Here is a 25,657-nt window from a genome sequence, read left to right as displayed (position 1 = left end):
CGAACATAATGTCAACATTCATGGCGGTGATGACAAGCGCGTAGACTATAACGATAGCTACGATTACGATAAGAAGGACAAGAATGCACACATTGAACAGCTCAAGGAGCACCAAAATGAACTCGAGAGACAGCTCAAATTGGTAAAGCAAGCTTCAGAAAAGTATAAATTTGACGACAATAAGGTAGGCGATAAGAGCACATTTGCTATAATACTTACACACAAATTAGTACGACAATGAAGGTAAAGATGACAAAAAGCACTCAAGAAGCTTAAAGGAAGACAAAGGCAATGAAAATCATGACAAAGACTCCAACTACTGGAAGTCTGACAAATCTGACAAGAAGGATGACAAGAAGGTCAACAAAGATGCTAAAAAGCATGATGGCAAAAATATCAAGAACCATGATCACAAGGAAGGCAAAACTGCTAAGAAGTATGAGGAGAAAGATAAGAAGGACGATGATAAGAAACTAGGCGATCATAACAATAAGGATCATAAATGCGTAGGAAAGGATCTCAAGCATGACGAGAAGAATGAGAAAGATAAGAATGACAACAAACATGCTCTCAAGAAATACGACGATAAGAAAGATGATCAGGAAGACAACAATCACAAATACGACGAGAAAGTTGACAAAGTGAAGAATGACGAGAAGAAGAGTGAGCAGCATGGCAAGAAGCACGATAAGGAGAACAAGCACGATGACAAGAAAGATGAAGAGAAAGACGACAAAGAATATGGTAAGCAAAAAGACAAGAATGAGAAGTACTAAACATACTTAACCTTCGCCGAACAACTGCTGAATTTTTGGTCTTTCATTTTCATTTAACTCATATGATGCTGTATTAGATTAATATGAAGTTGTTTGTTTTGAGACAACCACAAAATTTTCAAGTGTTATTTCATTTATTTTCATTACTAAGCGAGGACGAATTAGGACTCACTATGTGATCAATGGGATGAAGTTGCTGATCCTTTAAATTGATACCTACAGCTTCAAACTAGGGATGTTTGTCTATTGCAGACATCAATGATCGAAACTTTTTATCTTCTATGCGGACCTCCTTTGAGCATAAACCAAATGCAAAGTTATATAGAAAAACTGACTATACAAATCTATACTATTTTTGCCTAACTGATGTGGTATGCAGTTTAGCCTTGTAGTTATCAGTCTCGTTCGGGAGAGCTGTATGGGGAGAAACGCGATCTATTGATACTGACGACGATGTGTACACCGGGATGTGAGCTTATATCGAGAACCTCTATAAGTTGCTCTGAAATTTCCGCGATAATCCACTTCACACCATTTGCTGGAAATCTATCGATATCTGATATGATAATGTTGTATTGTAGGAGAAGATCGTGAACTCTATCGAAATCTTGAATCGTTGCCTCTGGCTTGAAACCAATGTGAAACTCTACTAACGAAGTATAAAAAGAATGTAATTATTGATTCAAATACTTACCAGGCGGCGTCGTGGTCATTTAGGATGTGGAGGAAGCAATGAAGCTCTTAAGCTCTTATGATCGCATTTATGTGAATGTTTGTATTTGTGACATGCGTGAAAGATACAACGTTCTACCGGCATGTAATGTTTGTGATACAAACAAGTAATTTAACGTAACCGATCAAAGCATATTTGATGCAAGCACATCTGATTTCATTGAAAATGCTGCCAGAATTTGTAAATTTTGGACTCAAGGAAATTCTCAATTCAACAAACAAACACACGTAATTAATGTCACAGAAAAATATGAGCCTTTCAACTTAAAAATTACATACATTTTTAACAGATTAAACAACATAACGTCTATAAGAGTAACAAGTGTTCACATATCCTAAAACATACTTTCGTGCTCTTCTTCTGGAACATATAGGTATTTTGGTGGATCACCTTTCTTAGTAAGCTCTCTATCTTCTGGAGAAATCCAGAACCCCTCTTTGTTGGATACGCCTGTATTTCTATCAATGGGCGACACAATATCGTACATAGACATAGCAACGGCTTTAGCCTCTTCATATGTCTTTGTGCAGTTACAGCTTTCCTGCTTTTCTTTACCAATTCCAGCATAATCACGTTTATCATTCTGACGTAGTTGCTTGGTTTTAACATGATCTTCATATTTCGGTAGCAGAACGGAATCAAAAGAGAGAAGACAATGAGGAATCCTAACAGGCATTGCTATCCTGGCTTTGAATACTTGCTTTTTTGTGTATGTGCTGTGCCAAATCTCCAAAAGGAGTTTATGCTGATGTTTAATAGCACTGTCGACGAATTCAAAAGAGCTACCTCTGAGTAATTGGTCATCTGGGAAGCGTGCAAGATAACGGCCTTTGATTGGGTATGCTGTACTCAATCGCTCAGGAAGGATATTGGTGGTGAGTTTATTACTACCGATGTTTAACATTGGCAATGTAAGTGGCGGTAATTTCTCAACCAGGTTGGGATTTGAACGCGAACATAAGATAGTACTCTGTTCAACGCTCAACCGTAGACCATGTATTTGCAGATCTTTTTCTGCGTTTGGTAGATGGAGGGTTGTCTCTATGACGCAACTGACAGTAAGATGCCGCGTATTGAATGCAACTTCTATCGGTCCTAAACCGTCAATGTGATTCTGTACACTCTCGCCAAAGGGGATATATCCCCAGCCATGTGGATGTGCCGCGAAGAGTAAATCTAACTTGTGTGTAAGAGGAAAAGCGATCCATTCGTCGAACTGGACAGTAGCATATAAAAACTGATGGCAGGTACCATGTGAGTGCCTCTCATAGACGAAGCAATTCGGAACGTTGAAGAAGAAGTCGAATCTAGGAAATTAGCTCATATATGATGTATTTCACTATGACTCACTCGTGTGTGCCCTTTTCTAAAACTTTCTGTCCATATAAATTGAAGCGTTCAGAGAGTAACTCATGCTTTTCCTTTCCCGAACTAAGGTGTACCTCTTCAACGCATTTAAATTCGACATCGATTGATTTGATAGAACGTGCTGAAGGTAAAGACAGATGGGCTATCCCTCTTAGCTCCTTATGAGGATCGTGCGGACCAAAAGTGATAACGTTGTGTGAGCTAGGTAAGTCTATTCTGAGTTCAGCTCCCATATTTTATCAGAAAATGCTCATCATCGGAGTGGAAAGCGATAAGAGCCAGTCGATTTCATAAATAAGCAATCTGGATAATTTTGTTTGCTAATAAACTAAAATGTATAGACTAAGCAGCCGGTAACTATTCCTGTGTATGTGATCGTATTGTCTTTTATATAGGGTTCACTATTAGACTTGTAAGTTCTTAAGGAAAGATAGAAGTAGAATCGTGCACCAGAAACATTCTATCCGTTATCAGCAGCACCACCTCTTCTACAATCCAACTCTAGTCTACCCCGGAAGTAGGGACGTCATCTCCGCTTTTTGTAGGGAATCCAAGTGGAGATAGGCTATTAAGATAACCGTGTTATATCAATTATTCTATTGAAATTGCATAACAACAAATAAATAATAGTAAAATAACAAAAATCTCCTAGAGATGTACGACGATGATGTCTTCGAAGAATCCGAACAAAAAATCTAAAATAACGAGAGCTGTAGGTTTATACTAGAAGAGCTCTAATAGTTTGTTAATATCTCCTTATAGTGTGATGGTTGCAGGTGAGATCCTACAAACAACAACACACACCTCTAACAGAAGACAAGGAAGAAGAAGATACGCTGTAACGCAGACCAAACCTATCCAGAGAAGTGTACAAACTGTAAAACTATAGAGTGTACTTATAATGAAGCTAATAGAGGGTATCACAACCCCAGCTACGTCAATGAATTAGAATCAAAGGTACGATTACTCTTAGCACACTAGGATCTCAACTAACACTACAATCAGCTAAAACAAACGGAGAATTTACTCGAGGATTACAAAAGATTATTAGAAAAGCATCAACCAATTCAAGAGCCTCAGTCTACCCCTATAAACCACACAGAGGCAGCTGAAATGGATGACGGCTTTTACGTGGATGAAATGTCTGAAAATTGCAGAAAGATGGGATGTCTTCTCGGTGACGGACAAAGGAAACACACTCACCCAGAGAAGCAGCGTTTCTTTGGTAAAGCCAGTATGAGGGGTTTGATAGAACGCTTGAATATCTACACGGGCGTATCACCTGTCACCCTTTTAAGCGGAAAAAGACCTCAATATTGGCAGGAAGATTTCGTCCTCGACGATGTACCTTCCCATCCAACAGCATCTTATACCGACAACGACTTTGGTCCGAATGATTTAGTGAAAGAACTAATTGATTTATACTTTGAGAAGGTCAACAGTACACTTCCATTACTCAATAAGAAGCGATTCAAGAATGAAATTTCCCATAGAAAATACGAACGGGGGTTTGGAACTCTTTTGATTTTGATTTGTGCATTAGGCGCTCAATATTCCAACGATGAACGTGTTATGGTTGAAGGCCACCAACATCAATTTCTAGCTGGTTTTAGATACTACAGTATTGCTAAAAGTAAGATGTTAGACCCCGTGATGGATGTGGCCACGATTGAAGACATACAGGCCTTAATTTTATTACAAATATACGTACAAAAAGGTATGCACTCTCGAAGTGGTTGGATGATTCATGGTACTTCAATATTATTGGCACAAGATATTGGATTACACCTACGTTGGCTTAACGCCAACATTGAACCTTACGATTTGGAACTACGTAAGAGGGCCTTCTATTCGCTCTATTTGATGGATCGTGTGCAAGCTTCGTCTTTTGGCAGACAAGTTTTGCTGAAGGACAATGAAATTAGTGTGGATTTGCCAGAAATCTACGGCGATGAAGTTCAAGATATGTCTACTAATTACAGTCTTCTATATTTTAAACAATTGATACAACTGTATAAGATACACGGTCAGATCATACAGACCATAGTGGGTTTTTCGTTGTATCCTCAATAGTTCTAACTCACCTTCAGTACAAACTCCGGAAGACGTCTAATGGCGATGACTTGCTTATCACATTGACAGATATTGCCTCACTTAATTCGAAGTTGAACAAATGGCTTACCGAATTGCCCAAACAACTATTGGACGGTAGAGACGGAAAGGATGAGTTTGTCTTCCAGTTGTTCTGCAACCTGAAATTAGCTTTCCATGTTGTGCAGGTGAGTATTAATCCCTGTTTGTTCAAAACGCTCATGTCGCTCCCAGATCCATCTTTACAAGACATTCCTCCCTGACCCAAGATCAAAAACTACTTCAAGCTTCCGCTTCACCAGTTTGGTAATTTGCGCAAACTCTTCACGTAGTATCATATCAATATATCGTAATCTGATCCTTGAGAGAGGCATGCAACATCTCTGGGTTGATCCGATGGTAGCATGGGGTGTGAGTAGTTTCTATGTAGATAGGCTGACATTTTAACATTTCCTAGCCCTTCAGTGCTACGTTAATCCTTATTATAAGCGCATGCGAAAGTATGAAAAATGACTTTGACGCGTCTGTCTTGGAGTATATACAATCAGGTATACAAATACTACGTGTTAGAGAAGAACGTGAAATTCTTAACGGTCGTGCGGTAGATATGATCATGCAAATTCTCAAGTCTGCTAATCTCCCAATGGATCCATCATTTATGCAAGCTCAGGAGAATTTAGTGAGTTATTTTATTTCGTTACTTACTCAGTCTGACAATTATAGTCATATGGAACATCGTCAGCAGATTACTTCTTGCCACACTTACCCTTCCTGGATACACCACCAAATCAAACAGAAAACGAACAACTGTTCGAGGATCTACTTGGACAAGCACAATTTCATTCGGTCGATGCGGCATCTTTGGGCATTGGCGGGACGCCTCCGCTGGATAACGTAATGCCAGATACGACTCAGGATTGGTCAAATGTTTTAGGCGCCTTCCTTAGCGGTGGAGGAACTTTATAGACTTCTTTCTTTTATAGAATTCAATCCGCAAGCTCACTTGTGAAGCTACAAAGTAACTACTTCATATTGGTTCTTTTGTAATTATATTTTGTTGTAACACATACTAGATTCGATTTAATGTACATTTTATTCGTATATTTTCCAAAATTTATCATGTATTTGTGTCACTGTTGTCTCAAATGCAAAGCAAAACCTTATTCTATTTGAAAAATACTTCACCCGAAAGTGAATTGCATAGTATGATGATTATGATAATATTAAAACGATATTTTAGATTTCATTATGTTCATGTTAAATGTACAACATGCACTTTTACAGTATTCTCTTTGGAAGAAATGCAGTGTGATTTAAAATACTCGTTTGTAACCCAGCAATTAATATGCATGTAGTTACAAATTGTGGCTCACCTTAACAAATAACAATCTTCCTTTTTGTCATCATCCGGGGTAACAAAACCGGTAACTTGGGGTAATCAGACCACTCGTATATATACATTGTAATCGCAAATGATATTAAAAATTAATTAGAAAATTTTTTATCTAGATTTATCCGGAAGTCTGCTTATAAATCCTCAGTTACAAAAGTTATGACGACACGGCGATACCCTCCGTTGGGGATAAAGAAAGACGCCAAATACTACTAAAAAGTCTTGTAGCTCTCTATTATATTACCGGTATCTGTTTCCTACATGTTTGTATACTTATTAGACCAAGTTCTCGACCTTATATATAATCTGCGATGTAGTCGCATGTACTTCTCTAACTTGTATCATTAACATCGAATATCGTTGTATGCCGACAAAACAGTCCATTCAACCACTCAGAATTGAGGAATACAACTGGGACTCAGAGAACAATGTAAACGTAGAAGATTCAAAGCAAGTATTCTATGATCTCTCTAGGAGGTTGAGCGGTGAATCCAAACAACAACAAACGCCTGCTGACGCTAGAAGGCCTTCGCTTGGCATCTCGGAAGCAACCGTCAATGAGGAAAATGAGGAGGTGTCTGAGGAAAAGGACTTCGATTTAAAAACATTCATTGAAGGTGATAGGAAGAGATATACTGAAGCAGGTAAGACACACAAACCACACTTGGGACTTACATGGAAAGATCTCACGGTAAGAAAAATTTGCATTTTATGTTTCAAACTGATGAAATATAGGTTAAAGGTGCCGGAAGTGGATCCACCTTCGTCAAAACCTTTCCAGAGGCTATCGTGTCAACATTTGGTCCTGATGCTTATTATTTCATTACTGGTTACATTCCTCAATTGAAGATATTTGGTAAAAAGCCACCCATTCGCAACTTGGTTAACTCATTTACTGGTACTCTACATGGACGTGAAATGATGTTGGTTTTGGGTAGACCCGGAAGCGGCTGTACCACCTTCCTCAAAGCACTTGCAAACAAGAGAGAAGATTTTGTCTCAGTCGACGGTCATGTTAGTTATGGTGGACTCTCATCAGAAGAAGTCAAGAAGAAGTACCGTGGTGAGGTCGTTATAAACACAGAGGAAGATATTCACTTCCCAACTCTCACTGTTGCTCAAACACTCGCATTCGCAATTCGTGAGAAAGTACCACGTATACGTCCACCAGGTATGAAAAGATCAGAATTTGTCAATTATATCCTTGAAGCACTCTTGAAGATTTTCGGTATCGAACACACTGCTAACACGATTGTCGGAAACGATGTTGTTAGAGGTGTCTCTGGTGGTGAGCGCAAGAGAGTCTCAATTGCTGAAACTCTTATTAGTCGCGCATCTGTAATGTGTTGGGACAATTCTACACGTGGTTTGGATGCCAGCACGGCGGTTGACTACGTGCGCTCTTTGAGAATTATTACAGATATAACCGGTGGTACATCAATCGCAACCCTTTATCAAGCTGGTGAAGGTATATATGAGCTGTTCGATAAGGTATGCGTCATTGATGAAGGTCGCTGTATCTTCTATGGTCCAGCAAACGAGGCATGTGCGTACTTTGAGAGCATAGGTTTCTACAAACCACCACGTCAAACCTCGGCAGATTTCTTGACGGGAATCACAGACATTCACGAGCGTACTATCAAAGAAGGCTGGGAAAGCCTTGCCCCACGTACGCCTGAAGAGCTTGAACGAGCATATAGGAACTCTCACTACTATCAACGTGCTGTCGCTTCTGCTGATGAATCATTTGATGCCGAGAAGGATCAGTTAGACGACTTCAAGAAATCCGTTCGGGAAGATAAGAAGAGACGTATGGCTAAGAGCTCACCTTACACTGTCTCATACACTGAACAAATTTATTATTGCTTTATTCGTCAAATTCAATTACAACTTGGACAATTAGATGGTCATTATACTAAGCTTGGAACAATTCTCATTTGCTCATTTGTCGTCGCGTCGCTATTCTATGGTGAAGCACAAAGTTCCGGTGGAGGTGAGTTGAAACAATGTCTGAGATGTGCTTTGCCTTGCTAATTTTGTTTTAGCGTTTGGTCGCGGTGGTGTTCTATTCTTCTCTATTTTGTTCATTGGTTGGTTACAGCTACCAGAGATTTGGGATGCTGTGAATGGCCGTGTTATCATTCAGAGACACAAGGAGTTCGCTTACTATCGTCCATCTGCTGTCGTTTTTGCTAGAGTATTATGCGACATACCCCTACTCTTTGTTTTTGTCTCTCTGATGGCAATCATTGTCTATTTCTTGGCTTCACTTCAATACGAGGCTGGAAAGTTCTGGATTTACTACTTATTGTGAGTAGCACATATCATTCGTAGTGTTTTAATTAAGAATTACAGTGTATATAGCAGTGCATTTGCACTCACTCAATTCTATCGTGCAGTTAGTGCACTCAGTCCAACCTTCAACGAAGGTTTGAGATTCTCAGTAGCTGCATTCAACATCGCTGTTGTATTCGTTGGTTATGTAATTCCTCGTATGGACATGCCGTCATGGTTCAAGTGGATCTCCTACATCAATCCTCTTCCATTCGCATTCGAGGCTGTCATGGCTAATGAATTCCATGGTATGACACTTACATGCGATGAGTCGTCTATTGTTCCCCTTGGCGCACCTGGTTCGGAAGAACAATATCAAACATGCGCATTCCAAGGTTCTGTACCAGGTAGTTTGACTATTTCTGGAGACGACTACATTCAAACAGCCTTCGGATACAGTTATTCCCACGTTTGGCCAAACTTTGGTTATATCATGGCTTATACAGTTGGTTACATCGCAGCTACAGCTATTCTGAATGAGTTGTTCGATTTCTCAGGAAACGGTGGCGGTGTTACTGTATTTGCTAAAACTGAGAAAGGTAAAGCCAAGGCTAAAGAAACCGAGAAAGCGCTCACTGGAGATATTGAGAGTGGAATTACGACAAATTCAGTTGAAGAGAAAGGCGCAGCTATTGATATCAAACCTGGCGCTATCAAACCATCTGAAGCTGACTTTACTTTCAAGAATGTTACCTATACCGTTCCAACTGCTACCGGAGACAAACGACTTCTTGATAACATCACAGGATATGTCAGACCTGGTACCATCACAGCTCTTATGGGTGCATCTGGAGCAGGTAAAACAACCCTTCTGAATACACTTTCTCAAAGAATGACAATGGGTGTTGTTACTGGTGATATGTTGATCGATGGTAAACCACTCGAACTTAACTCGTTCCAAAGAGGTACTGGTTATGTTCAGCAAGGTGATTTACACGATCCTTATGCTACTGTTCGCGAATCAGTTGAATTCTCAGCTATTCTGAGACAACCACGTGAAACACCTCGTGCTGAGGTTCTCGAATATGTCGATCAAGTTCTCGAGCTTCTTGAATTAAAGGAATTAGAAGATGCTATCATTGGTTCACCTGAAGCTGGTTTGGGTGTCGAACAACGTAAGAGAGTAACAATTGCGGTTGAATTGGCAGCTAAACCAGATGTACTTCTCTTCCTTGATGAACCAACTTCAGGTTTAGATTCCCAATCAGCATACTCGATTGGTCGTTTTATGAACAAGCTTGCAGATGCCGGTCAAGCTATATTATGTACAATTCACCAACCTTCGAGTTTACTCTTTACGGAATTCTTCGACCGTCTACTTTTGCTTGCTCCTGGCGGTAAAGTCGTTTACCAAGGTCCTGTTGGAGATAATGGGTCGGCTATTGTAGACTACTTCAAGCGTATTGGTGCTCGAGAATGTCAACCTCACGAAAATGTAGCTGAATACGCTATCGAAACGATCGCTTACGGACGTGATGCTAAGGGAAACAAAGTCAGCTTTTCAGATCTTTACCGTGACTCAGAGGAAGCGACGAATGTGTTGAAAGAAGTAGACAGAATCAATGCCGAGAAATCCCAAAAGCCAAAGGAACTAAACAAGATGATGACCAGGACATACTCCCAACCGCTTGCTGTCCAATGCAAGCTCCTCAGTGAGAGACTTCTCAAGAATTATTGGCGAGATAGCTCATACGGTTACGGAAAGCTCTTCACAACGGTTATAATTGCAATCTTCAACGGTTTCACTTTCTTTAAAGTTGGTACAACACAAACTGACTTACAATCTCGCATGTTCAGTATATTCTTGATGATCTTACTGCCACCTGCAATCATCAACGCTTTAGTTCCAAAGTATTTCACTATGTATGGTCTTTACAACACCCGGGAGGGTCTTAGTAAGACATACTCATGGTTTGCATTTGTCACTAGCTTCATTATAGCTGAAATGCCTTATGCTCTCCTGAAAGCTGTAGTTTATTGGTAAGTTGAAAATGTGGCATTGAGGGAAATTTTTTACAGATCATCTTTTAGGATTATTTCATATTGGCCCGTTGGATTCACACACGATGGTAACGATATCAGAACGGGCAGTGATGCAGCACTCACTTTCATGTTAACACTTTTCTTCTTCGTATTCCAGGCACTCTGGAGCATTTGGTTATGTACCTCTGCACCCACTCCTCAGTTCGTTTTCAATACTATGACTTTCCACCTTGTTATTCTCAACTTGGTTAATGGTATCATCATACAATACGATGCAATTCCCGTCATATGGCGTTATACAATCTACTATATCAACCCAATAACATACTTCCTTGGTGGTATGATTGGCGCTACTACAGGAAACGTTAATATCAACTGCAACCAGAGGGAACTCGCCACTTTTGATCCACCGCTAGGACAGAGTTGTGAATCTTACGCTGGTGTCTACGCGGAAAATGCTCCAGGTTATTTATTGAATGGAGATGCAACATCCGCCTGTCAATATTGTCCGATGAGTGACTCAAGCGGATTCTTAGAGAGCATCCACGTCTTCCAAGGTTCCGGATGGCCTTGGGGTTACTTCGGTATCTTTTCACTTTACATTTTCTCAAACTTATTTTTGGCATATGCACTCTACTACGTTACCAAGGTCCTAAAGTTCTCACCAACAACGTTCATGAAGAACTTATTCAAAAAAGATAGGAAATAAACAACAAAATCGCGCATCATTTCTTTTGGATATAATGTTTCACTTTTATGATGACCTCTTAATACTGTAAACTAATACATTTACTTTTAGTATAGTAGGGTTTTGCCCACATAAATGTTGCCAATTTGCATGATCAAATTGAGTCACATCTTTAAAGTCATAACTTTGCATACTTCTGGCGGTCGAATAATTTATTAAACCTACAGGCCTTGGGTACTTCATTAGGATACAGACCTGACTTCTTGATTAATTACAAAACATCTTAATAGTCGTCTGCATTTGGCTCATAATCTGTTACTTGAATACGGTAGAACTTCTCTTTGTCATTTTGTAAGGGCTTTTTGATGGGTTTGGCAGTACCTCTGATGTTATTAATCCCAAGATTATGTTCGTCGTTAATTGGGAGGGCAGAAATTAGGACGGCGAGTAACAAGAGTATTGTAATTATGAACTCCATTTTCCTTGTTGGATGACTATCCAAGTGGTTGATAAATAATTCCAGATGATGGCATGCTTCATACCAATCCATCGGCGACTAACACACTAGTTTCAAATAGGCCTTCATCGGTGATTATTTCGTGAAAAAACCTTAGGGCTCAATATTGTAATGTTTCGATGTTAATAGATATATTGATATTACATGTGCTTCATCAGTTTTGCTCTTAGATTGAACCAGGCGTAAGAGCTGGCGATTGCTTATTATTATTAGTATTTTGGATATTTAAACGTGTAGTAGCTCACTGGAATTGGTCTGGCCGCCATGAATGGTATAATTACCGCGAAGATGACTAGTGCGAAATTTTTCATTTGTGGTTGTACTTATTAAAAGATTGAAATATTCCCTAACGTTCTCTTATTTAAATTCTCGGGTAATGTATTCTACGCACGCAGTAGACTTATTTCCTACAAAGGAAATGGCATTCCAAATTACGTAAAGGTAAATAATAACTTAAGCTTGTATACAGAGTACATAGAATTATAAATTAATGTGCTCTTTGAAGCATGAAAGCATCAAGAAGCTAAGTTAAACGGCGCCAGCGAGGGCATGGTTCAAGCTCTTGTCCAATAATCTCTTTTCTTCTTTGTTGTCACGCTTGAGAGCACCAGCGAGAGCGCCGTTCAAGCTCTCGTTCAATAATCTCTTTTCTTCTTTAGTGTCACGCTTGATGGCGTGAGCGAGGGCGCCGTTCAAACTCTCGTTCAATAATCTCTTTTCTTCTTTATTGTCACGCTTGACGGCGTTCTTGAGTGCACCGTTGAGTGATTCATCAGCTAATGGGTCACGCTTGAGAATCTTCTTTCCTAAGCCATTAGCAGCCTCATCAAGAAGCTTCAAGGTATGTTAAACGATGTAAAAGCCAGTCTTTGTGACTCACTGGAGCTGCGAAAACAGTCGAGATGACGAAGAGGGTAGCAGCAGCGAATGATAATTTCATCTTGATGGATTTGGTTAAAGTAATAGAAAAGGAGAAAACAAGCCCGTTTTATAGTGGGGGTTGGCGTGATAATATACCTTTTTTGGTAATACTAAAGTGCCCGCTGTATAGTGGGGTTGGCGTGATGATAGACCTTTTTTGGTAATTACTAAGCATGCCCGCTTCATAGTGGGGGTTGGGGTGATTTTAGACCTCTTTTTGGGTAAACATGCCGGCTTCACAAAGTATTTGGCGTGATAATATACCTTTTTCGGTACTTGATGAAAAATTGATGTTAAAACGCAATATTTATCATATATTGTATCTTAAACACAATACTTGCGCGCTATAAATTAAATTGCTGATGTATACTTGTACAAGGATAATCGTGTTGTACAAATATGTGAGACATTATGACAACGAGTCACTGCAAGCACGTCTTATTCATGAGAATTCACGAGATATTTGATAAGTAGTGTCTTGCTTCTTTTGCGCTTCCTTGTACACTATTAGTTCCGCTCTCATTGGCACTATTTTGATTGTTGTCCTCCGTGGTCTCACCATTCCCAAACAACAAGCCAGAACCGATACCATCAGCAAATCCTTTTAAGGAGTCTTGGAAGATTGGTGCACCAAATGTGCTCGAAAATAAGCCAACAGTTGCGATTATTATTGCTTTTTTCATCTGAGAGTAGCGGAATAAGTTACTCGTATTATTCACTCAAGTTCCTTTAACTTCATTCGTCATTGATATTCTTGACGGTTAAGGAAGGTAGCTATCTGCGTTATGGAATATTCGTAATATCTTGCGAATAGATTAAATTAATTATTTCTAGTAATAAATTTACTCTTCGGCCTTGCCTTTTGGAGGACTACACTGTAATTGCTAAAACATATATGATTACTGTCGTGACGTAATCGAAAAGTAATATCAAGTAGCTAAAACCTCAACCTACTCAATAATCATTAGATTCACTTGCATTCTAAATGACTGACTAAGGCCTTGAAATTATATCTAGGATATTTCAAGTGATTGTCAAATTATGCCCTGAATAGCTATTAATTTAGTGCATCACTCCGAAAATTGTGGACTCCGGTCGAAAGATTCTTGAGGCGACAAAGACTTTTAAAGCAACTTTCTGTTTTTAACGACAACTAAGAACCAACGTTACAATGAAGATTGCTAATAACACTTTTATCATGTTTGTTAGATACACCACTCACGCTCTTCTCTAATAAGTCAAACAGTACAGGTGGATTAGGTGGTGCTGGTACAGCGATCGCTAAGGCTATTATTTCAGAAGCTGGTTATGTCGTTTTATTCGACGTCATCGAGCAGAAAGCTGGTGAGACTGCCACCAAAGCATTTGGTGACCATGCTTTGTATGTTCGTTGTGATATCACAGACGAGGCAATTTCAAGGGATGCTGTGAAAATAGCAGCTAATGCATTCGAAAAGAAACTCTCAGGCGTCGTGCACTGTGCTGGTGTCGCGCTTGCTCAACCATGGACCAACAGAATTGGAGACCACATTGCTAGATTTAAGAAAATGCTTGATATTAATACATTGGGTACATTTATTATTAATGGATTAGTAGCAGACGCGATCAACGAGAGATATGAACCAGATAAGATGAAGAACAACGAATTCTTTACTACAAAGGAAGAGAGAGGTGTTATTGTCAACTTCTCAAGTGTAGCTAAAGAAGGTATTGCGCGCGTTCTTTGCTACGGTCCTACTAAAGCGGGGAGCCATGGTGTTGGTGTTGCGATGTCAGATTTCTTAGCACCATCTGGCATAAGAGTTAATACTGTCTCACCTAGTATCATCAATTCAGCCATGGTAGGTGCTAAACTTGGTTACTTCATGACAGAACTCGCAAAGAGCGCTTCATTCCCACAAAGACCAATAGAACCAGAGGAGATTTCAGACGCAGTCCTTTTCCTGATCAAAAACGGAATGATTAACAACTTGGACTTAAAGATAGACGGACGTTGGACATTAATGACGGATAGATCTGGGGATGATCCACGCCTAAGTTTGACAGAGATGCAATAGGCTCTTGTTAACTAAGTATTTTTCTTAGAAATAAACCACTCGGATATATTACCCTTTATAAAGTTGTTTGTCTCTGCTTGAACATCGAAGTGAATGAATGAATGATTAAACACTATATATGTGATTATCTTAGCCACACCCTTCACTTCCTCTTCTTTGGCCCCTTCTGATCATTGTCACTTTTGCGTTTCCTACCACTTCTGGTAGTAGGAAATTCCCCTTCGTTACTTATACTATCCTGAGAAGACGCCTCCAATACATACTCCTTGCCCTCTTCGTGAGCGTTACTTACATTCTTGCGTTTGATTCCATTTATTTTTGCTATCCTTTCTTTTTTAGTTTCATGCGACTGATTAAGTAGGTCGAGACGCTCCAAAGGTGCATCAACAAAATCTAGGATTATAAGTACCTTCAAGACCAACTCATTGGGATCTTCGTCTTTTTGGAAACGTATATCATCCATCATCTCTCTAATTGTATCTTTTGAAGGCTTTGTATAAGAATTTCTTATTATGTAATTACCAATCAATCCAATAAGGTCTTTGATAGCGTGCATATTCTTGTTGATAAGTGCACGATCAGCGACCATCGGTAAGTGATGTGAAATAGCAGTATTGTCGAGAGTTTTAACTTGATTTACGTATACTTCCATCTGTGCAAGTTGCTTGAGCTGTAAATCATAAAACAAGACTAAAGAAGGATGTAATGCATTCTTTAAGTCGATATATAGATCGATAGCCTTTGTTTCCAGTCTCTTCCGATACTTGCTTGAGCCTCTGTAAGTGAACTGTGGTAGCTTCTCAGATTGGATCTTTGCTAAAGTTTTATACGTTTGAGCTTCGGGAACTAGTAAACATTAAACTCACAAATTTCAAGCATGCGAAAATCCTTTTTTTCTCTATCTTCGTAATATTCCTCCCATAATTTTTCACATCTTGTCTCATCATCGACGATTTCTATAGTTACCAGAAGATCTGTTATATTTTGATTATATCCATGCCATCCTGTCACCTGATTGGTTTCAATCCAATCAAGGCATTTCCTGTAACTAACATAACCTTCGTCCTCATAACATTGTGCAAGAAATCTCAAAAAATTATTAAGACATTTACTTCCTTTTTGAAAAACTTTCACAAGTTCTCTCGCGTTGTCTGTCAAGTGAGCAGCAGTTAGTTCACTATAATCTTCAACAGCTATGTTATATGGGAGTTTATATAAGGAAGCTAACTTCATGAGTCCATTGATTTTATCGTGATAGAATTTGATGTTATCTTTAAGCGTTTTCTTCCATTCGAATAATCTTGTTAAATCAGCCTTGCGTAGTGATAAGGGATAACTTCCATATTTCTTAATATCTCCACGTACATCCTCTGTGTTCATTTTTAGTTACGTTTTAGCTTCTCGATTCAGACGTACCAATTCCACCTGAGAGGTTCAATCGAACATTTTCAGCGGCTAAATAATCTAGCGGGTTCTCGATATTGGTTATGCCAGCAAAAACAAAATGATACCATATCTCATCCTTCACATCAGATAGGTTTGTATACTGGGAAATCAGATCGTCGAAATCTGCTCGAGTAGACAAAGATTCACTTAGTGAGAATTTAATAATCAAACTTCCAATAGATTGCCTTTCTTCTTGTAACCGCATTCTTTGTGGTCGAAAGACTAAATAGTTCATATGTGGATTATCATGATGTAAACTTTTATATCCTAATCTGAGGTATGCTTGTATTAATCTTATTCTCATTTCATCACTCAAAGTTATTACATCGGCTTCATCTTCCACCTTTTTCAGAAATTTAGAAAGAAAAGTACTCCTATTCTCATAAATATTAAGTAAAGAATCAGTGATACCTTCAAAGATCTTTGTCTTATTTTTCTCCACAAATTCTAATGGATTATGATTCATGTCACTTTCAATTGAAGTTAATTTACGTTGGTAGTTAATCAATGGGTACTAGAAATAAATTATTTAGTAGATATAGTCGATGGTATATTATTTTCTATAAATCATCTAATAATGAACATCGTAGAATACTTGCACCCTTTAACTCCTGTATCTCATAGTGAATAGCATACGATTAGTACCAAGACTGAAGAAGTGAATAGGCATACATGTAGTTTATTTGAACATCCTTGTTTTTTGTCCAGTCTTTGGAAATTGCAGCAGCTTTCTAGTTTGCTATATTATTGGTCTTTATGACATTTAGAAACAGAATGCAAGCCAAAGAGCTTTACATGACCATATCGGCATGACCTTTCATTGGATTGTGATCTGCAGTACATATCTATTTGACGTCATGCAAATATACAAACAGACATAAGATCCAGCAGTAGCAGAAGCGATAGTGGCTCTTCAATGTAGCATTACTCACTATCTGGATTCTTCAGCTTTATCTACTATGTTTATAAAGCAACTAATCAGATAGACGAACAGCCGGACGGCAGATAATCACATTGGCAGCTTATTTTGGAGACCTCCTTGATACATCACTCCTGGCATTTTCGAAGGCAAATTGTCCATAACACAAGTCACAAATGAGACAAACAAAGGAAAAAGTTTTAAAAGCCATTTTTGGATGGTCGTTGAATTATACTTCTAACGAAGCGGTTCCAGTGTTCTTGAAATGATTTACGAGTCAGCAGCTGGGAATGTAGGAATTCAATAATTCGTAATCATGAAATTGTTTCAATTTCATCGTCACGCTGTGTGATGACGTAAGATCTGTAATCGAAAAAGCGAATATCATTCACGTGACCTTGCGACAATTCGGAAACATAGTTCATATTTCAGTATCTGTACAGATATTAAAAGCTAGTGGTGTAGATGGTCATCTTAATAGCATAACGTAATCTTTCAATGGTGCTATGTAGATCTACTCCATCAGTGCTAGCATTGTATTACAGAGACCTAGATCGAAATCCACGTGGTTATTAGCTTCGCAAATAGCTGCCAATCTGGTAATCGAAGAGTCCTTTGAATTCAACTTTATTTGGGCGGGATTCTGTATCTTAATTTTCAGTATGTATTCAGAAAATTCATAATTACAACCTAAAAAATAACCGATCTGAGTATTATTGCTGCAAATACCACCCTAGAGGTCTGTTAGATTGTATTTTATATCTTTCCTTTCAAAAAATAAGACAACACGTATACGATAAAATAATTATAGAATAAGGAGAAATTTATTTGATATAATCCAGCCAAAGGCGTTGTCACCAATGAATTACTCTGATAGAGTTTTATGGTTCTTCTTATCACGTTCGATCTATTCCCAGTCGAATCATTATGGCCATTGCTGTGAAGAGTGCAATGAGGTTTTGGTTGTCGTATCCACCAGCATTAAGATTCATACAGCCGTATGATGGTCCAGAAGGTTGGAAGGTTGCTAGTATTTCATTCGTAAGTATATTCGTGATTCTGTAAGTACTTCCATCCCCATGTCCACCCTTCACGACGACGCAAGGCGACTTATCGAGCAAGTCAAACCATAAGCATGTGCTACGGTGGCTATCGCGGTGCATTCTGAGTTTCTCACCGTCTATCGCCGTCAGCGAGTGGGATGTGACAACATATGACTTACTGATAGACATTTTGTAGCCTTTCCCTAACAATAACTTAGGCCCATGCACCCGTGCGAGACGTTTCTGGTAAGGCAGTTCTAGAAATGTCATCCTTGAACGCGTTACATTCACGTCCAGTTCATAATCAGGATATTGCACTCCTTTCTTAAATATTAAGAGATTTGAAGCGAGGCTCTTGAATTCAATTATGTATGCACACTGGGGCTCCATTTTGGTATTAATATAACCGGTTCATCTTGGGTTTTTATATTATTCGACACAACACAGCAATGCCGTCATCGCACTATCGACTGATCTCAAATGTACAGGAAATGAATACATAGAATGGTGATGTTTTATGCACGTGGTGGACAATACTTGTAATGATGAACTATATTGTATGTCCCTGCATGGATTTGTTGATGTTGTTATATACTTCTGCTTGCCCTTACCTCTTCTTTATGAAATCTCCTCATTGAAGCAAAAAATGAATAAAAATTGATAAATTGTCTTAGCATTACAATAAAGAGGAATCAAAACTTCTCCTGTGTTCCTTCCGATCGACGCGAACGAGAACGACAATAGTCATGAAGATCATGGCGAGATCGTCATCGGTATATCCCGGTGCAGACATGCGCAGAACACCCTGTTTTCGTATACCAGAGTGGCTCTTCTCGAATGTGGCGAGTGCATCACCAGACTCTATATCAGAGATGGTGAGTACGTTGTCTATCCATCTAGTTTCACAACATGTGCCATCTGATAAAATGAACAGACGATCTTTGCTCCAATGATTATAGCTACTGAGGTTGCTTGTCTTACCATCTATGATTATCAGTGTGATTGGGATGCCAAGTTAAGACATACGGATCGTAATCTCAAAACTTGCTCTATAACGAGCAAAAGCTAATTGTTTCATGCTGTATGATTTGTAAACGGCCATAGAAGTCATTCGAGGACTGATGTCGACGTAAAAAGTCGGAGAATCGTTTCGGGATTTTGCAGCACGAAGAGAGGCACCTTGGTATATTTCGTAGGAAGCTGTGGATGTTTTGAAAGTTAAAGTATATAATCCTTGAGCATTTATCATCGCTGTTGAGTTAATAAAAATGATGCAATGTGATGTAACGTGTTGTTGTGGGCATGATGACTGGCACAGCTTAACTGGTATAGGATGCTATTAGTTGATATGACCTCAAACAACAGTAAATATGCTATGAATAAGATATCCCCTGACTAAAACTGTGACAGTTGTGCATCGATGTACTCTGATTGAGTGATTGTGTTGAGAATGGAGGGAGTGTTTGCAGAGTCTAATACGGATAGCTTAAAAGCGCTATCTAGAAAAGTAGTTTGACTGGTTGGTGCCATACTTATTGCATTTTCGAGGAGTTGTTGGTGTCTAGAAATTTTTATCAGTTGGGATGTCTCATAAGGAGGTACACAAACTTTGATGAGCATTTTAAAGCGACTTTTTGTAAGCCATTGGATTGCTTTTGGGTAACGGCGAGTACATCAACGTAGAAGCTGCCGTTGACGGAGCCATAGAGGGAGAATAGAGAGCGTGTGAGGATATCCTTAAAGCTGATGTCGTCCAGGGTGCTATTGCTACTGAGTGGCTGGGCTGCTACCAAAACATAAGCTAAAGACATGATGGAAAGAGAAGAAGAATGAATTTCTATGACAAAGTAACAAAACTAATCCCAGCAGTCCTCGGCTGACTTCCTGGCTAGTCTACGGACAGTCTTCTTGTAGCCAGCTGGGTCTTCGCGTACTTGTTTGGCCGCATCTACGTTCGCAGGTGAATCTGTGCAGGGAGAATCGGAAGAGAGAAGGGAAATGACAGATACGAGAATGGATTCTACACTATGTACAGGCAGCCACCTCTCAGACGCATCTTCCCAACCCCATTCGTCATCGCCTGGGGGATGCAGAATGGAAATACAAAGTTCACCCTTTCTATCGGGAGAGTTGTAAACTGAGAGGAGGTTAGGTAATTACTAACAAAGCTGTCTACTCACTTGAAGGATGCCACAAATCCGTCAAGAATGTCATTTTTGGGGGCAGTAGAGGGTATTCCTAGAGAGTTATTAGAATATTTGCAGGAATTACACTTCAAACTAACCTCTGGGAAACTCAATTTAGCTTTCAGTATCGCACCTTCATAGAGACTATCTACCGGTCCAATGATGATAATCTCCCACTCGAATAGATTGCTCTCATCTACTAAACCTGCTGAGAATCCATCTACTGGGTGCTTTTTCAGCTGCTGGAGTTGTCTCGCTAAGTGGGTGTTGGATGTCATTCCTCAACCACCAAGATGTCGCAACTCAAAATATCTGACCAGATAATAGCGTCCTTGTTTTCTGGTTTATCTACAGAGAAGTATCTTAGTCACTGTAAGATAATTGAATCGAGTGATCCACCCAAACCACGCTATTTGCTCCTCGCTATCGATAGAACAACAAAACAGGCGAATATCTACAAATCTAAAAGGAATTCGAATGGCACTTTCTCTATTGGCAAGACATGGCCACTCTCTAGTCTGCGCGCTGCCGAACTACTCACACACAACACTTTCAAATTGACGCTTTCGAAGAGCTATACCTGGAAAGCAGAGAGAGTGCACGAGTTACACCCATTTTTAGATGCTCTAATAGATATCTATAACGGCACAACTGGCCAACACATCGCCCTCATCTCTCACAACACTGCTCCTCTGAAGTTTAAGCCTTCTTCTCAGCAACTGAGGCAGCAAGAGCAGCCAGAACAACCCAGGGAGGCGGCGAAGATCCCCCAGATACCCCCTCAGGCTCCTCCGGCTCAACCACCCCCTCAACCGTCTAGACAAACTGAAACACTCTATGAACCTGTTCAAGAGCTCCAACAGCCGGTGGAACAGCCAGTGGTCTCTATTGAGCAGAAAGCACCACAACAACCAGTCAGGCATCCTCAAGTAGTAGACCACATACCACAACAGCCCCAGCAATTAGCGAACGATATCCCCAAACCTAAAAGGGATAACCCACCAGCGCGTCCAACTAAACAGCCTGCTCCTGAACCACCATCCGTGCCTACTATTACTCCAGTGCCTACGATTAGTCCAGTGCCTAGCCAATCCTCTCCTCAACCGTCACCACAACCAACTCCTCCACAGACTGATCCTCCGAGACTCTCAGTAGACACGCAGACGACTCAACACTCACAAAGCAACCACAGGTTGACACCAAAGCAATCATTCGAGAATTCAACCTCTCCGATTATACAAAAACGCTCACATAGACGCAAAATTTCTAGACCTTCAGATGCAAGTCTTGGTGATGCATTCACTAGTCTCGCAAGGAAGCCCTCAAATGTCTCAGCACCTGATAGTTTCAATGATATACAACACATCGACGAAGCGCTCGGTGGCGCAAATTGGAGAAGCTTGAGGAGTGTAGCGCAGGTAGATTCACATACGATAGACCAGGAGGACGAAAGCAAATTAGCTAATGAAATAAACAACGTCGAAGCCGCTATGATAAGAAGTATAGTCTCAGATCAGGATGATTCTCTTGACTATCTCTTTAACTATTTAGACACAAATCTGGGTGAATTGGATGACATGGACGCCCTGGTTGGTAAATTTAGAGCTCACTTAATGTTAGTTGGTGAAGATATCGCATACGTTGAATCACAACGCGGCAAACAAGCTCAAAGTAACAACCAACAGGCGTTGATCAATGAAATGGAGAAACTCGAAGAGTTGTCTAGTGCAGTTAACGTCGACCAAGCTGACTTAATTGTACTTACTAAGGAGAGTCTCGAAAGCGATAAGGGTATTGCCGCCCTTGAAAGAGCTGCTGCCACACTTTACAAAGCCATTAAAGCCAATGATGAACAATACGATGAAAAGCGCGTCAATGAATATAAGACAATAATGCTTCAATTCGCAAAGAGAATGCTGGATTATCTCTCCATCATGTTTAGATTTCAAGTTGACAACTTGCTAAATGATCCATCACGTCAAATTAGCGAAAGAAAGCCCAAGATACGCTCGCATGAAAAAATGGAGACTTATCTGGGCAGATATTGCGGTCTCGTGCTTTTCCTGCGAGAGATGGATCAAGCGAGGTACCGTGAAGTGTGCGCCAATTACTTCAGCTCTTCGTCAGAATTACACAGCAAGGAAATGAATAAACTCTTGGCTGTTTATGCGAACCTCACTCGCAAGGCTACCGAAGAAGAGAGTGATGCAAACTTCTCAAATCCAATAGACAGCGCAAATCAGGGCGCGCGCAAGAGAAATGATAAGAGATTAGACGCCAAGCGGAGTAAACAGGGTGATAGTATGCCAGCTCATGAGTCGCTAGCGAAGGTCCTAAATCAAGTGTCGACTCAGATGAAAGGCGAAGAGATATTTCTCCAAGATTTATTGGCTATTTTAAGCACCCCACCTACATTTGCTGAGTACGTTGACCTTGAGGATGTTTACAAGCGTAAAGCGAGAGAAGCACTTGCAGGCATTGATTTTGGCCCCTTGTCAGATCTGAAAAACGCGTTCGAGTTGATATTCGCATTTTTCGCGCCTTCATTACAGTCTTGGATAGATGGTGCCCTAGTAAAGGACAATATGTAAGTTAAGTATGACCTCGTAGTTGTTTGCTAATTCGAAATAAGGCAAATTGTCGGTATGATTGCCCAACTGGAGAGAGCGATGAAGGACGCATACGGGAAATCACAACCATACCTTCACTCATTACTCAAGAAGCAGAAGTCACGGTTGAACAATATGTTCTCAAAATACATTTCTGATCAAATCAAGGCGATTGAGAATACCAAATTGACGACGAAGAAGCGCAAAGGTGTTGCCCCATTTATACGCATTATACCGTCATTTGTTGGTAGAATTGAGCAGCAGCTTTACAACATTGGTGATGATTGGGAGATTCGCATAAACGTGAATGATGCATATGACAAAATAATAGGGCGGATGTTTGACTCGCTTAAGCATATTGCACGTGAGGAGGATATGCAGGATGTCGCAAGTGAGGACAAAGGAGCGCTCAATTTGCATGTAAGTAGAAGTGCATTCAGGACATTCCATCTAACCAGCTATAGGTGATCATGATAGCCAATACTCATCATTTCCTGCAGTCGTTCAAGGCAAAGCCAATGAAACCGTTGACGCCATTCATGGTTACTGCTGAAGGACTCTATTCATCGCATATGGAGGGTTACATAAAGCTTCTTTGGAGAAGACACCTCGCAAAACAAATTGACTACTTTGACGGACTCGAAAAGGCTCTCAAGGGCACGAAGGCAACTGAGATGGTTAGCCATCCTCTTTATGGTAAGAGCGTATACAAAAGAGTAGTCAGGGATTTCAGCTCGAAGGACCTCAAGAAGGCTACAGAAGCTTTACACAAACGTGTAGAGAAACACTTTGATGTTAATGTCGAAGATGAAGGTAGTTATCATGAAGTCGTCAAGGTTATTGACGCCGTTTGGAAAGCCCTTGAGGAGGATATTACTACCATTACCAAGAATTGGAATGAGCTTATACAGATTTGTTTCCCAAATCTCGAAGGATTACACTATACCCAGACCGATATTCGACTGTCGTAAGTAAAATAGTACTCCAATATGATTTCTCTAACAAACGCAGGTTTAAAAAGAGCAATTAGAATTGTGTATATTTATGAATATGCTTTATGCTTTAATTATTTTTAACATTTTTAACATCAGCTGTTATGATATCAACTCAGCTGCATTGCGAAAATCAGTGAAAGAATAAAAAATACTAAAGAATGCTGATCCACGGAGTATGCGCGGAGAACACCCATTAGCAACGGGTCTAGAAAAAAAATCCGGCGATTTTGGTGATATTCAATTGGTCAGCTCGTCTGTTGACGTCACTGAAAATTTAGAAATAACCGATCCGGATGGGTTTGAGATGTATATAAAAAGGGCTGTACTTCCTCTTTGTCTAAAACCTCAAGAACAAATAGCAAACTAGAAAAATGGCAGCAGAAGTGGCACGCAATATAGAATTACCAAACATCCACAACAACACCACAGGCGCAAAAGAAGTACCAGAAAAGGGATACAAATTGACAAGCAACGGTGGTCCAATTGATGACAAAAACGTTGCTTTCCTCAAAGAAACTGCAAAGGATGCACCCATTGATGTTATTAGAGAAAGATATGAAAACGATGGATATGTCTTAGTCAAGGGTCTTTTACCAATTGAGGTGGTCAGAAAGATGAGAAGAGACTACTTTGAATTCGTAAAATGCACTGGTATCCTCAAGGAGGGTACTGACTCCGTTGACGGTATTTTTACTGGTGGTCCACCAAACAAGTTCGGTGGTCCCGGCTCTGCCAACACCGGTGAAGGCACGCTGGACCCCCAACAAGTGGAGTTCTTGAAAAGAGCAACTGAAGCTCACTACTCGGAATTCTATGACGAGTTCCAGAAGACACCAGGTGGGTTGTCTCACTTAAACGACATGAACAATCTTACAAATTGATAGAGCTCTATGAATTCGCTAGGAAGATTACCGGTTGGCAGAATATCCTCCTCTTACAGCGTCAGATGTTAAGAACTAATGTCAAAGGTTCAGAAGCCACTGCGGTGCATTATGACCAAATTTTCCTCAGAGGTGCTCTCCCAACTAGCTTGACAGCCTGGATACCAATTGGAGGCTGTAACGTTGAAGGCGGCAGCTTGATCTACCTTGAGAAGTCACACGAAATTGGCCGCGAAATTGAGAACGACTTCTCAGAGAGAGCAAAGGACTTCACACCAGAAGAGCGCTTATCGGCTTTCAACAGCAATATGATGCGCGGTGGTATTCTTTCAGATGACGCACAAGGATTCGGAAAGGTCTATGGCCGCAGATGGCTCGTAACCAACTATGAGGATGGAGATGTCATCTTCCATCAACCTTACATGATTCATGCATCTTCTGTCAACGAGACTGACAAAATCCGTCTCAGCACCGATCTTCGCTTCGTCAATCCAGATGAAGACTTCGATAGAAGATGGACTAATAAGTGGTAAGTATAAGGCTCTATTATTGGGACATTGTTGACATCTTTTGCAGGTACGTCGGTGACGGGCTGTAAAAGCCAAAGCAGACGCGTCATATGACGCCCTAGCATGTATTTCTCTCTTTCTCGATATAACACATCCTGTATTCTTTTTCATTGCGATATGATGTCGATATACACTATACAAACAGAGT

The 25,657-nt window shown here is 40.1% G+C and overlaps 12 protein-coding genes across 12 annotated transcripts; 5 read left to right on the top strand and 7 right to left on the bottom strand.

Annotated features, from left to right (window-relative positions):
- Positions 1–1,770: 1,770 nt before the first annotated feature.
- WALSEDRAFT_60742 (hypothetical protein) lies at positions 1,771–3,127 on the bottom strand. The gene is made up of 2 exons (XM_006959060.1): positions 2,860–3,127; positions 1,771–2,816 (listed from the first exon to the last, which is right to left on the bottom strand). The coding sequence occupies exons 1-2, from the start codon at positions 3,108–3,110 to the stop codon at positions 1,844–1,846; spliced, it is 1,224 nt and encodes a 407-aa protein (XP_006959122.1). The 5' UTR covers positions 3,111–3,127; the 3' UTR covers positions 1,771–1,843.
- Positions 3,128–3,932: 805 nt separating this feature from the next.
- WALSEDRAFT_54878 (hypothetical protein) lies at positions 3,933–5,942 on the top strand. The gene is made up of 5 exons (XM_006959059.1): positions 3,933–4,923; positions 4,968–5,156; positions 5,203–5,379; positions 5,426–5,647; positions 5,692–5,942. The coding sequence occupies exons 1-5, from the start codon at positions 3,991–3,993 to the stop codon at positions 5,932–5,934; spliced, it is 1,764 nt and encodes a 587-aa protein (XP_006959121.1). The 5' UTR covers positions 3,933–3,990; the 3' UTR covers positions 5,935–5,942.
- A 643-nt stretch (positions 5,943–6,585) lies between these two features.
- Positions 6,586–11,459, top strand: WALSEDRAFT_57910 (ABC multidrug transporter). The gene is made up of 5 exons (XM_006959058.1): positions 6,586–7,052; positions 7,097–8,354; positions 8,407–8,671; positions 8,717–10,675; positions 10,727–11,459. The coding sequence occupies exons 1-5, from the start codon at positions 6,726–6,728 to the stop codon at positions 11,385–11,387; spliced, it is 4,470 nt and encodes a 1,489-aa protein (XP_006959120.1). The 5' UTR covers positions 6,586–6,725; the 3' UTR covers positions 11,388–11,459.
- An 891-nt stretch (positions 11,460–12,350) lies between these two features.
- Positions 12,351–12,823, bottom strand: WALSEDRAFT_69527 (hypothetical protein; the record flags this gene model as incomplete). The annotated part of the gene is made up of 2 exons (XM_006959057.1): positions 12,351–12,717; positions 12,764–12,823. The coding sequence occupies 2 exons, from the start codon at positions 12,821–12,823 to the stop codon at positions 12,412–12,414; spliced, it is 366 nt and encodes a 121-aa protein (XP_006959119.1). The 3' UTR covers positions 12,351–12,411.
- Positions 12,824–13,959: 1,136 nt separating this feature from the next.
- On the top strand, positions 13,960–15,625 carry WALSEDRAFT_60741 (NAD(P)-binding protein). The gene is made up of 2 exons (XM_006959056.1): positions 13,960–14,004; positions 14,051–15,625. The coding sequence occupies exons 1-2, from the start codon at positions 13,976–13,978 to the stop codon at positions 14,859–14,861; spliced, it is 840 nt and encodes a 279-aa protein (XP_006959118.1). The 5' UTR covers positions 13,960–13,975; the 3' UTR covers positions 14,862–15,625.
- On the bottom strand, positions 14,033–16,744 carry WALSEDRAFT_69525 (hypothetical protein). Its single transcript, XM_006959055.1, has 3 exons — positions 16,278–16,744; positions 15,728–16,231; positions 14,033–15,677 (listed from the first exon to the last, which is right to left on the bottom strand). Exons 1-3 carry the CDS (start codon positions 16,609–16,611, stop codon positions 15,004–15,006), a joined length of 1,512 nt encoding a protein of 503 aa, XP_006959117.1. The 5' UTR covers positions 16,612–16,744; the 3' UTR covers positions 14,033–15,003.
- On the bottom strand, positions 16,729–18,793 carry WALSEDRAFT_60740 (hypothetical protein). The gene is made up of 2 exons (XM_006959054.1): positions 18,449–18,793; positions 16,729–18,406 (listed from the first exon to the last, which is right to left on the bottom strand). The coding sequence occupies exons 1-2, from the start codon at positions 18,657–18,659 to the stop codon at positions 18,123–18,125; spliced, it is 495 nt and encodes a 164-aa protein (XP_006959116.1). The 5' UTR covers positions 18,660–18,793; the 3' UTR covers positions 16,729–18,122.
- A 188-nt stretch (positions 18,794–18,981) lies between these two features.
- WALSEDRAFT_33065 (hypothetical protein) lies at positions 18,982–19,660 on the bottom strand. Its single transcript, XM_006959053.1, has one exon. The coding sequence runs from the start codon at positions 19,516–19,518 to the stop codon at positions 19,285–19,287; it is 234 nt and encodes a 77-aa protein (XP_006959115.1). The 5' UTR covers positions 19,519–19,660; the 3' UTR covers positions 18,982–19,284.
- A 4-nt stretch (positions 19,661–19,664) lies between these two features.
- WALSEDRAFT_65013 (hypothetical protein) lies at positions 19,665–20,080 on the bottom strand (the record flags this gene model as incomplete). The annotated part of the gene is made up of 2 exons (XM_006959052.1): positions 19,665–19,830; positions 19,878–20,080. 2 exons carry the CDS (start codon positions 20,078–20,080, stop codon positions 19,665–19,667), a joined length of 369 nt encoding a protein of 122 aa, XP_006959114.1.
- Positions 20,081–20,082: 2 nt separating this feature from the next.
- WALSEDRAFT_60738 (hypothetical protein) lies at positions 20,083–25,637 on the top strand. Its single transcript, XM_006959051.1, has 8 exons — positions 20,083–20,406; positions 20,450–20,507; positions 20,554–23,042; positions 23,088–23,484; positions 23,529–24,031; positions 24,076–24,896; positions 24,944–25,469; positions 25,517–25,637. Exons 3-6 carry the CDS (start codon positions 20,749–20,751, stop codon positions 24,092–24,094), a joined length of 3,213 nt encoding a protein of 1,070 aa, XP_006959113.1. The 5' UTR covers positions 20,083–20,406; positions 20,450–20,507; positions 20,554–20,748; the 3' UTR covers positions 24,095–24,896; positions 24,944–25,469; positions 25,517–25,637.
- Positions 20,126–20,733, bottom strand: WALSEDRAFT_19804 (ubiquitin-conjugating enzyme; the record flags this gene model as incomplete). The annotated part of the gene is made up of 3 exons (XM_006958982.1): positions 20,126–20,406; positions 20,450–20,507; positions 20,554–20,733. The coding sequence occupies 3 exons, from the start codon at positions 20,731–20,733 to the stop codon at positions 20,126–20,128; spliced, it is 519 nt and encodes a 172-aa protein (XP_006959044.1).
- Positions 24,210–25,637, top strand: WALSEDRAFT_33062 (hypothetical protein). The gene is made up of 3 exons (XM_006959050.1): positions 24,210–24,896; positions 24,944–25,469; positions 25,517–25,637. Exons 1-3 carry the CDS (start codon positions 24,431–24,433, stop codon positions 25,536–25,538), a joined length of 1,014 nt encoding a protein of 337 aa, XP_006959112.1. The 5' UTR covers positions 24,210–24,430; the 3' UTR covers positions 25,539–25,637.
- Positions 25,638–25,657: the final 20 nt, after the last annotated feature.

This window comes from Wallemia mellicola (genome assembly GCF_000263375.1).
Source record: "Wallemia mellicola CBS 633.66 unplaced genomic scaffold WALSEscaffold_14, whole genome shotgun sequence".
NCBI lineage: Eukaryota > Fungi > Basidiomycota > Wallemiomycetes > Wallemiales > Wallemiaceae > Wallemia > Wallemia mellicola.
This window is presented reverse-complemented; position numbering and strand designations above follow the sequence as displayed.

Coding starts and splice junctions, on each gene's coding strand:
- WALSEDRAFT_60742 (XM_006959060.1), bottom strand. CDS start 3,110: ATGGGAGCTGAACTCAGAATAGACTTACCTAGCTCACACAACGTTATC. Junction 2,817..2,859: donor TTAGAAAAGGGCACACACGA/GTGAGTCATAGT, acceptor CTAATTTCCTAG/ATTCGACTTCTTCTTCAACG.
- WALSEDRAFT_54878 (XM_006959059.1), top strand. CDS start 3,991: ATGGATGACGGCTTTTACGTGGATGAAATGTCTGAAAATTGCAGAAAG. Junction 5,157..5,202: donor TAGCTTTCCATGTTGTGCAG/GTGAGTATTAAT, acceptor TGTCGCTCCCAG/ATCCATCTTTACAAGACATT. Junction 5,380..5,425: donor ATCCGATGGTAGCATGGGGT/GTGAGTAGTTTC, acceptor AACATTTCCTAG/CCCTTCAGTGCTACGTTAAT.
- WALSEDRAFT_57910 (XM_006959058.1), top strand. CDS start 6,726: ATGCCGACAAAACAGTCCATTCAACCACTCAGAATTGAGGAATACAAC. Junction 8,672..8,716: donor TTCTGGATTTACTACTTATT/GTGAGTAGCACA, acceptor TAAGAATTACAG/TGTATATAGCAGTGCATTTG. Junction 10,676..10,726: donor CTGAAAGCTGTAGTTTATTG/GTAAGTTGAAAA, acceptor ATCATCTTTTAG/GATTATTTCATATTGGCCCG.
- WALSEDRAFT_60741 (XM_006959056.1), top strand. CDS start 13,976: ATGAAGATTGCTAATAACACTTTTATCAT. Junction 14,005..14,050: donor GCTAATAACACTTTTATCAT/GTTTGTTAGATA, acceptor TAAGTCAAACAG/TACAGGTGGATTAGGTGGTG.
- WALSEDRAFT_69525 (XM_006959055.1), bottom strand. CDS start 16,611: ATGAGAATAAGATTAATACAAGCATACCTCAGATTAGGATATAAAAGT. Junction 16,232..16,277: donor GAACCTCTCAGGTGGAATTG/GTACGTCTGAAT, acceptor AAATGAACACAG/AGGATGTACGTGGAGATATT. Junction 15,678..15,727: donor TTTTCGCATGCTTGAAATTT/GTGAGTTTAATG, acceptor ATAAAACTTTAG/CAAAGATCCAATCTGAGAAG.
- WALSEDRAFT_60740 (XM_006959054.1), bottom strand. CDS start 18,659: ATGGAGCCCCAGTGTGCATACATAATTGAATTCAAGAGCCTCGCTTCA. Junction 18,407..18,448: donor AGGCTACAAAATGTCTATCA/GTAAGTCATATG, acceptor TGACGGCGATAG/ACGGTGAGAAACTCAGAATG.
- WALSEDRAFT_33065 (XM_006959053.1), bottom strand. CDS start 19,518: ATGATAAATGCTCAAGGATTATATACTTTAACTTTCAAAACATCCACA.
- WALSEDRAFT_60738 (XM_006959051.1), top strand. CDS start 20,749: ATGTCGCAACTCAAAATATCTGACCAGATAATAGCGTCCTTGTTTTCT. Junction 23,043..23,087: donor GCCCTAGTAAAGGACAATAT/GTAAGTTAAGTA, acceptor ATTCGAAATAAG/GCAAATTGTCGGTATGATTG. Junction 23,485..23,528: donor AAGGAGCGCTCAATTTGCAT/GTAAGTAGAAGT, acceptor AACCAGCTATAG/GTGATCATGATAGCCAATAC.
- WALSEDRAFT_33062 (XM_006959050.1), top strand. CDS start 24,431: ATGGCAGCAGAAGTGGCACGCAATATAGAATTACCAAACATCCACAAC. Junction 24,897..24,943: donor CGAGTTCCAGAAGACACCAG/GTGGGTTGTCTC, acceptor ACAAATTGATAG/AGCTCTATGAATTCGCTAGG. Junction 25,470..25,516: donor AGAAGATGGACTAATAAGTG/GTAAGTATAAGG, acceptor CATCTTTTGCAG/GTACGTCGGTGACGGGCTGT.